The sequence below is a fragment of the Crocodylus siamensis genome, chromosome 2, assembly GCF_052110815.1.
Source record: "Crocodylus siamensis isolate JL-2025a chromosome 2, ASM5211081v1, whole genome shotgun sequence".
Classification (NCBI taxonomy): domain Eukaryota; kingdom Metazoa; phylum Chordata; order Crocodylia; family Crocodylidae; genus Crocodylus; species Crocodylus siamensis.
This window is the reverse complement of record NC_143396.1, coordinates 124,772,084-124,781,922: the sequence shown is the minus strand read 5'-3', so window position 1 is coordinate 124,781,922 and position 9,839 is coordinate 124,772,084. Positions and strand designations below refer to the sequence as shown.

Here is a 9,839-nt window from a genome sequence, read left to right as displayed (position 1 = left end):
TTCTGATCATTTTTAGATCTGGCTTTGAAAGGCATGGCTGAAATCAGAAGCAGCAGTTGTTAAGATGCAAGCTTTACATCCAGCAAAAATTAAGGGAATGGAGGGACCTTTCTTGTCACTTTGGCTACTCCTGTATCAAGTCCACTGCGGGCAAATCTTCTGCAATGCTGAAGATGCACTTAAAACATACAAGATATTATTGGAGTGCTTTGGCATTTCTATTTCAACAGCTCATGGAACCAGAGGTAGTGAATATGTGAATCAAGCCATCCCTTTCACTTGATAGGAGAAAAATGGGAAAGAATTAAAGGGAAGCAGCTCTAATTTTTCCCTTGCTGCTGTGGCACTGAAGGAAGCTTTGGCTCGTGACACTTAAATTTACCATGATGATTCATGGACTCCAGCAGGGGCTAGGTCGTGTGGCTACTGAGGAAACAAACACAGGGCCCTGCTACACATCCAGTTTGAAGCCAGATAGATAGAAACCAGCTGGCGAGTAGTCTCACATTTCTGAGCACTCATTTCATAGCTTGCTGGGTTTTCGGTTGTCGCCATGTTGATCTAAGTACATAGGTAAGCAGGGTTCTTTGGATAGATGTGATGTCTTTTCTTAGACCAACTAAATCAACTTCCAAATACTTGAAAACTGCTATCATGTCCCCTTTGCCCCATCACCTTTTCTGCAGATTAAACATGCTTCATTTCTTCAACCTTTCATGAAACAGCTTGTTTTATCACCCCTTTTACAGGCAGAGATGCGAGATCTTTTATTACACCAACTGCATAGCTGGAAAAAAGTTATTGGGAAGCTTTCGGGTGCACTCGGCCTTCTTCAGGCACAGGGAGTCATAGCTTGGCTGGAGAGTCGCTTTCATCTCATGATGATGACGGAGTGCTTGGGGCTGGTTTGCGCTGACGGTGTGATTCACCAGCCAAACGCTGCACGTATGTGACATGTAGCAGGGTGGCACGGTGCTTTGCCACTTTTCTGAGATGCAAGGCACCCCTTGGATGCCCTTAGTTGTTGCACTTTTTTGTGGCTTTTGAATCACACTTTGACTCTTGGATCTGCAAAAAGTAATTGGGGCTGGCCAAATACAATTGAAGTCCACCCTCCCCCAGTTTATGATTTTTAAATCTTACAGGGAGGCTTTCGTCTCTTCCGAGGGGGCTTCCTGGGCCTACGGGAAAACACCGGCGGGTGTTTGAGGTGCTGAAACCCCGGAGGCAGACCGCAAGGGCGGGGTCCTGCTGGAAACCCCCTCTCTGTGGGCACCCTTGAGAGGAGCAAGGCGCGCCTCACGGGCTGGGCCGAGCACCACGGCGCGGGGGGGGGTAGAGCCGGGTCGTTAGCGGCGGCCGAGGGGCTCCCCAGGGCCGGGCGAGGGCGGCCCTGTCCGCACGGAGGTCCGGCTGAGGGGAGGAAGGGGTGGGCCCGGCCGCCTCCCGCCAAGAGGCGGCGGTAGCCCGGCCCGTGCTGGTGGTCCCGCCCAACCGCCCCGCGTGACGCTCCCCGGGGCGGTGCTCGGTGCCGCCAACCGGGCCGCCATGGCCTTCGCCACCCGTCGCTTCGTGCGCGCCGCCTCCTCCGCCTCCTCCTCGGCCGCGGCCGCCGCCGCCGCCGCCACGGCCGCCGCCAAGAAGCTGCTGGTGAAGCATGTCACCGTCATCGGCGGCGGCCTCATGGGCGCCGGCATCGCCCAGGTGAGCGCCGCCGCCGGCCCCGCGGGGCTCGTGTGCACGCTTGGGATCCGCAGCGACCCCCCGTTGCACTTCATACGGGCAGCCGTGGGGCTGGGGCCCGGCCCGCGGGGGCGGCCCGGCCCTCCGCGAGGTCGGGCTGCAGGGGACGAGCTCTGGCTGCTTCCCTCCTCTGCCCGAGCACCTCAGCCCAGGCTTGTCCCTGCCTGTCCCTCCCCTGTCCTGTCCGTGCCCCCCCCCCCCCCGCAGCCCCTCTGGAAGGAGGTTGGCACCATCATGGCTCTGAAACGGGGTGGCCAACACTAGGAGACATGCTCTGGACTGGGAAAAAAATGTCAAGCACTGTTGCATCAGTCACCTTGAAGTTGAAGCAGTGAACACACATTAGGGTTTAGATTCGGGTGGGGTTTGGATAGGGAGGATCTGGAGGTGCCTTCCAGCCTGGCATCTCCTGTATGCAAACCCAGGGGCTGCTTGAGTACAGGAGACCCAGGGCTGGAAGGCACCTCCAGGAGCCTCTGCATTCAGTGGATATTTTGGATATTTTCTCTGTACAAACCCTTGGACACTGGAATTGCAGTGCATCGGAACCAGTTGGAAACCGAGTTCACTGGAGCGTGATAATTCCCACGCTGCAGCAGCCACCGCATCTCATGTATCAGCGTCCCTGCACTTCAAAATAGCAGTGGGCCACTTAGACTAGAGCCCGTTGAATAAGCTTTAGTTCAAGCGCCCTGTCACAATTTTGAATCGTCTGGATGTCGATGGGTGCTGTAGTTGGAGCTGCTCTCATTAAGGCACCCCTGCACTCCTGGGGCACATATGAAAAGGCCCTGTGATTGTGTGAAACCAGCTCTTCCTTTTGCAGCACGGCCTTGCCCTCAGATGCAGGTTGCTCAGCTTTTGATTTGTTCTACTTTGCCATCCCAGGCTCTAGCTGACATTGTCACATAGGTCAGTGACTGCTGACCATCTGGGATCAGTGGATGGCTGTCAGCTTTAAGAATTTCTTGTGGGCCACCATGCACCCTTACAATCAAGTCTTTCATGGGGGAGAGTGACCACAGACCAGCTATAAATCACTTCCAGTATCTTCACGGGTAGCAATTTAGGAGTGGATGCGAGTCATGTAGCCAAAGGGCTAGCTAAGCATTGGGGTGCAGTGGCGGTGTGTCCCAGCAGAGACGCCTGTGGGCTCAGCCTGCCCACCTGTTCCAACTTCACCTTCTACACCTGGAAATAAATCTGCTGGAGTACGTCTCCTGTAACCATTGCTAGGACCTTAGTCTTCCATGGCCGGGAGTGCGCCTAGTAGGCATGACCCCAGAGCAGGCCTACCCACTTCTTTCAGGTTTGAAGCACATAGGAGCAGATGGATGCAGCATCTGTGTTTGGGCCCCTGCTACCACAGTGCAGACCGGCATACTTGCCTTCTACAGCTAGGAGTTATGCTTAGAGTGAAGGCATTAAAAAGTCTATCAGAATTTTCCTTGGCGATCAGATAGACGTATGCCTACAATATTCGTAAAGCAGAACTAATGCCAGTTATTTATGCAGAGGCATGGTTGAACTTCCAGTGGGGAGAGGGAAGAGGAGGGAGAATGCTTGTGCCTTTGCATTTCTCTCAGCAAATTAATTCAATAGGTTCAGCCTTGCAACATAAGATATTCCCTTAGAAGTCTCTCTGAGGTGAAGGACCTTCTCTGTGCAGCTCTGGGCCTCCCTTTGGGCTCATTCCTGTGGGACTCTGAGCAACACCTGGTGATCCTAAGTGTCTTCAGTTCACACTGAGGGTGTTGATAGTTGAATGTGTTACAGGATTGATTCCTAAGCCAGTTTTTCCACTCTGTGCACATATTTGATATTTTTGACCGTATTTTTCAGCTGCCATGTGTTTGCTTGTTTAATAGCTTCTTCCACCTCTACTGTAACTGGGTCTGTTGGTACTCCTCTCACTCTTGGATAATCTCTTGGATAATCTTGGCAGCTCTTGGATAATCTTGGCAGGAGCCTCTTGTTATCGATTTTATATGGTATCTAGCACAGAGGGTCTATGAGCCTTAAGGGCCTCTGCCTCCTGTTCATTTTATTGGGTTGTTTTTTTTTTACATTTTGTTTTTACCTTAGATTATAATAGAAATGTGCAGAATTAAATGGACAATGTCACAGATTCTCTCACAGATTCACAAAGTTCAGGTTCTCTGAAAGCAGAATTAACCAGACAATGTCATAAATATTTAGATCTTCCAAACTCTTTTCTCAAGTGTAACAGGGGTCTCTGGATTTACAGGTACCAAGTGCTCCAATATTTGGCTGTGTTTAAAAACCCATATGGAATTCACTCTGAATGAAGCCATGTGAAAGAAAAGAAGTGAAAGCGTGTTTATCTTGATGTTGATATTTCCCTTATTATATTTCTCATCTTCCTTCTGTTTGTGCCCCACTCTTCCCATTTGAGTACAAATGTAATATTTTTATTAGCTCTGATTTGGAATCAGCTTCAGTTAAAAATACTGGTCTGTTTCTAAAAATCCTGCCCACTGCCCAGGTACTAAAACTTAGTTTCCCTCCAGTTTTTATTTTTGTTTTTGCTTTTTTCGGGGGTGGGGGGCAGGGGTTGGCAGTCACATTTTTCAGGATTTTTAAAATATTCTTGCCTGTAGTCATGTGACGTACAAGCAAGGGAAACTGACTGCCTATTCAAAGAAAACTGACTATACGAAGTAGTGTTATGCACAGTACAGAAAATGAAAAAAACAACCCTGTATATTTTCTTTAATTATTGCTTTTATGGTAATATTGGCCTCGAGTCTGAGAATAAGCTTCTGTGCTGTATGCTGAAGTCCCTAGAGCTTTGCATAGAAATAGAGAGATCATTGCAGAGTGGGGGACAGAGGAATTGCTAATCATAACACAAAGTAAAAGATATTCAGATGGAATTGATTTCTCATTTTAATTCGAGCAGTGTCCTACTGTATATTTGTGTTTGAAATTTAGATGGCCTTTGGTGTGTATTTATTACTGAGGAGTACAGAGTTTTGGTTTTTCCTGTTGAGGTCCCACACATTGCCTGAAAAAGAGGATACTTAAGATGAGTGTGTCAAAGATACGGAGCTCCTCCATCTGACTTGCTGGACCCCCCAGTAAGCCTTGTAGTTTGGGAGCCTGAGCAGTGGTGAATGAGGTATGCTGCAGAATCCTGGCCCTCGGCAGCAGGGGTGCAAGTGTCTCCATGTGGCCTCTGGCCTCCTAATAACCAGTTCCCCATGTTATCCTTTATGAGTGCTCCCTTTATCCTGTAAGAGTGCTCTCTCACAGGTACGGTTTTCTCCACTCTTCTTCTGGAATCTCTTGCAGAAGGAAGACATGCATTTTGTCAGCTCTCAGTTGTGAAGTTGTTCATTTATAACTTCTCAGTTTCCTGACACTGAAACTTCTAGAGAAACCTTCAAGGCCTGGCTTAATAAGATCATTAATGTGGAGCTTTGGGAACATCTGAAACATAAAGTAATTGAAGCTAGAGAGAAAACCAAGTCCTCTGTGAATTGTGTTACGTTCTACTGGCAAGTCTAGTTTTCTGTTAACAGCTGCTTGTCAGGAGAAACGGGCGTGGTGCTGGGCAAGGGACTTGGTGCCAGGGATCCAAGATCTCACATGGGAAGGGCTATATAAAATGTCCTTGGTTCCTTGTGCAGACTGTACCCTTTGGTGTTTACAACCCCAGAGTTAGCTCAAAGCCAAAGGAACCATGAACTGGAAAATGATAAAATCAACAGGCAGGAACTAGGAAACTAACAACAGAGAATCAGAGACTTAAGGCTAGAAGGGCATCTGTCCTGTTGAGTATCATGCTAGACACTGAAAGGGCTGCTTCTTCTAAGCAGGCAGTCCAACCCATGTAGGTAACTAGGGCCAGTTGTAAATAGTTAGGCCATTGACAGGTAACCCAAGGTAGCTGGGGCCTCGATTCCTGACACCACCTCTGGGTGTTAAGCAGTAAGGAATTGATGCTGCATGGGTCCAGCACTGCATTTTTTGTATTTTTGTTTTTAGTATTCTCATAAAATACCGTTTTTACAAGTACTGTGTTACGAGGCTAACCTTTGCTAACTTTAATAATCTTGATGGCTACTTTTTTTTATAGGTCGCTGCAGCAGCTGGTCACACGGTGGTCTTAGTGGACCAGACAGATGAAATTCTGAAAAATTCAAAGAAAGGAATTGAGGAGAGTTTGAAAAAAGTAGCAAAGAAGAAGTTTGCAGACAAACCTGAGGTGACATTTTGGTATTTATAACCACTAAGCCAGCTTCATTGACTTTGATAAAAATTCTGCTTTAGTAGTTTTAATGGTTGACAGCACTATATTTATTCAAATCCAAGATGACTTTTGAATTTAAGAAAACCTGCCAATAGCTAGATTCCATACATGGAAAACTTACAATTTTGTAATAATTTTCCATGTATAGAATCTAATTATTTACGGGTTGTCTAAAATTCTTCCCCTTCCCCCTCCCCCGCCCCACTGCTACAGCAGGAAAGCAGTGGCAAAGGAGCAGTGGTAGAGGTCAAGCAGCCTGACCCCTGCTGTCTGTCCCCTTCCTCCAACCCCTATTTGTCCCCCTGCCACATGCCCCCACGACATGTCTGCCTTTCCTGCAGCCTCTCTTCCCCTGCTTGAACCCTGACACCGTGGTAGTGGAAACAGCTCTGGTGTCCTGGGATTGGAACTGCTGCTGTTGCAGCCACGAGGACATGGCCAGACCAGGACCAGAGCTGCTATGTATTCTATGCCTCAGGCTGGAATGGGCCTTGAGCTGTAACTGATGGTAAGTGATGGGCAGAAGCTGTGGGGTGCATGTGGGGCAGACTACTGCAACTCTGCCTCTGACCCCAAGCCTGGTATAGTTTCAGCCATAGACAAGCTGCAGGATCTCAGAATGAAGTATATAAGGATCTCTTTTCCGTTGTGCTGGGTCTCCATTCTCCCTTGTTTAAGCCTTGCCTTTATATTTGATCTTTGTCCTCATAAAGTATGTCAGTGATTAACAGCTTTGACAGTCAGATGAGAGAGGGAGAGATTAATTTTTCCTCATTCCCAGAAGACCTCCAGTACAGTGGCTTTTCCTTATAAGACATTTAATTTTCTGAGGTGTCCATGAAGTTCTGTGAATGATAACAATGAGTTGTATAAATCAGCTTTATCTAGGTTCACAAGGAAGAACAGGAGAAGTTTTGGGTTTTTTTGATTAGAGCAGGTCAAGACCGTCCTGGGAAAGTACTCATCTGAGAAATGGATTGTTCTTTGGAATTCTCATTTTGAAGGTCGGAGTTGGCTTGGGAAGAAAATGGTCAATTTAAAGGAATTAACTAAAGGTTCTTTCTATTTGGTTCTGAAATTTAACTTAACAGGGAAGTTTAACGTATCTGTGGAAGCAGAGTATTTGCATAGACTTTACATGTTTAACTGACCTGGAATACCATAACTAGCGTGTCACTTAAATTCAGAGCTCAATAAATAATTTTGTTTCGTTTTTGAAATATGGGAGGTTTCAGATAAAAACATATGAAGCATTATATACATGATTTAGTGACACCTTTGTAATTTTTCAGGCTGCCACTCAGTTCATTGAGAGTACCTTAAAGAACTTGACAGTGAGCACAGATCCAGTAGCCATTGTACACAGCACTGATCTTGTGATAGAGGCTATTGTGGAGAACCAGGAAGTGAAAAATGACCTCTTCAAGAGACTGGACAAGTTTGCTCCAGAGTATGTATATTTATGCACTCCTATAAAAAAAACTTAAATGGTGATAGAATCCAGTTAATTATGTGTTATGTTTTGAACCTTCTACATAGTATCTTGTTCTTTAAGTGGCTGTTAATTTTGTCATTTTCTCAGCATCTGCACTTAGAGGGAGCATTTGTTAGGCTGGATCTGGATCTAACTAGCATCTATCACATGATAATAGAGTATTGGACGTGTCAGTTGCAGATGTTCAGACTTTGTAAGAAGTATTTGCCACCTTATTTGGGGGATTTCATTATATGTAGAACTAGAAATGGTTTTATGACAGATTCCATCTCTTCGCTGGGTTTTCAGTATGCTTTTCCAGGTAATTTTTTAGTTATTCTGATGATAAGGTTTTTTTACCAGGAAGAAATGTGAAGCATGGAGTTGTCTTTCCTTGTAACAGCAGCAGCTTCAGTTTTCTTTGAATTTGTGCATATATTGATTGTGCTGATAACTCAGATACTTCATTTTTAACATTCATTTACCATACAGTTCCAGAGATTCAGTTCTGCATTGTATCTGAGAGTTACATTATTTCTCCATTGATTATTCACAGATAACGTTATTCTGATGAACTAAACAATCTTTGTTCACTGATTGACACCTGAACCCCCCCCCCCCATCTTTAAAATAGAAGTTGACTTCTGAAGGGAATAAAGAAGTAATTTTTCAGTCTGCGTTTGTGAGCAAAGATTAAAAAGATACTGATAAGCCAGTGAACCATCTAGAATGAATTATTTAACTAAAGTCCCACCCTCCTGCAGCTGCTCACACCAAAGAGGTTTAATCTTTACTGCTTTTATAGAAATGGAGATCTAAGAGTTCCTGTCCTAAGATAGAAATATTATCAATAACTTTTTCAAATGAATAAATAATTGAGAGGGCTGTGGGGAGAGAATCGTGACTGCAAGTCTAGGTTATGGCATGCTTTTCAGAAACTGCTGCACAATTTCACATCAGTAAATAATTAGCAAATTGTGGTGTCACATCTATACAGCCCATGTGCTTTTAGACAGATATCTGTCTTGGTGTTGGGGAGCAGTGGAATGCCAGCAATGATGTACTATTACCTTGTAATCCTGTATTAAGATGGCTGAACTAGAAGTATCTGTGTAAGCCAAAACCAAGTATTACAGTAGAACAGTAAAATAAAGTTCTGGTGCAAGTATGGGGAAGAGTAACACTGCTATTGTTGTGGAACAAGTTGTCCCAGATCTCAAGAGGAAGGTAGTTATTTAAATTGGGAAGAAATTGTATGGGGTGTCTCTGCCCTTAGTGAAAAAGATTTTCCCCTTCCTATCTTTTAGATATGGCTAATCATTAGTAATAAAGGCATAGGGGTGACTTTTTTTCTGTATCTTGCGAAGTTAGATGTGAAGTAGCTACTTTAGACTACTTCAAAAGGCAAAGGTCACTAAATGGCAAGTGTTTGGGGGAAAGGTATTCTCCAGGAAAAGGCTCCCCTTACAGACTAGCTTCTCCCTTTTAAAAGTCTCTATACAAGTTCTGATAGAACTTGAATCCATCTGGGTGGTTCACAACCCACTTAATTCGGGTTGCCAAATTAAGGATGAACCACTCAGCTCTTTGCTATGATTGCCACTTCAAAGGGCACCAGTCATCTGCAGCTCTTCAGCCATCCCATGCAGCCAGGAAAAGAAGTGATGCTTCTCAGAATTAAAGCTGCGATAATTAGCCGGAGCACCAAAGCGATCCTGTGCAGCTTTTCTGTATAGCCCTGATTACCTCACAACTTGTCCGATGTAAGGGGTAAGGAACTTCTCACCCTGCTTATTATCTGGGTTCTACTGAACTTAGTTCATGTATTTGGGGGAGGTATACCAGTATAATTACCCAGGCAAGAATTCTATTGTGAAGGACATTGGACATCTAGAATTAGAGAGTTGAGTCGTCTCAACCTAAAATGCATGTTTGATTTTCTTACACTGGTGTTGCTTGGGAAATGCACTGCTTTGTGATTTAAGAGGTTGGGGCACTCTGCAAAAAATTCTTATGCTAGCAGAGTATTTACCATTTAATTCTACTCTTGCCAACTGCTGTCATTTTTTGCATCATCATTGGTGGCTGAGTGATTTGTTTTTGAGCATATTAAATTTGTAATGTGCCTTACTGAGGTATAAGGCACCATGAGCTCTGACTTCTCATGTAGGAGAACATAAAGTGTAAGGCTGGAGTATTCTTACCTGAGTTGCAAACATACATCTGTAAATCTGTCAGCAGAAGTGGATTATTTGTATATTTCTAATAGCTACTACATTTTTCTGATAGGTCTTTTTTCATTGTATTGGGGGTGGGGAGTGAGGGAACCAAAGAAACTCCCCATCA

At 45.1% G+C, this 9,839-nt stretch overlaps 1 protein-coding gene across 1 annotated transcript in view; it reads left to right on the top strand.

The window, feature by feature from the left end:
• Positions 1–1,475: 1,475 nt before the first annotated feature.
• HADH (hydroxyacyl-CoA dehydrogenase) overlaps positions 1,476–9,839 on the top strand; it is a 34,689-nt gene continuing 26,325 nt past the window's right edge. The window contains exons 1-3 of the mRNA XM_090036734.1: positions 1,476–1,704; positions 5,846–5,974; positions 7,312–7,469. Coding sequence (XP_089892860.1) covers positions 1,549–1,704; positions 5,846–5,974; positions 7,312–7,469 — 443 coding nt within the window. The 5' untranslated portion in view covers positions 1,476–1,548. The remainder of the gene's footprint in view (positions 1,705–5,845; positions 5,975–7,311; positions 7,470–9,839) is intronic.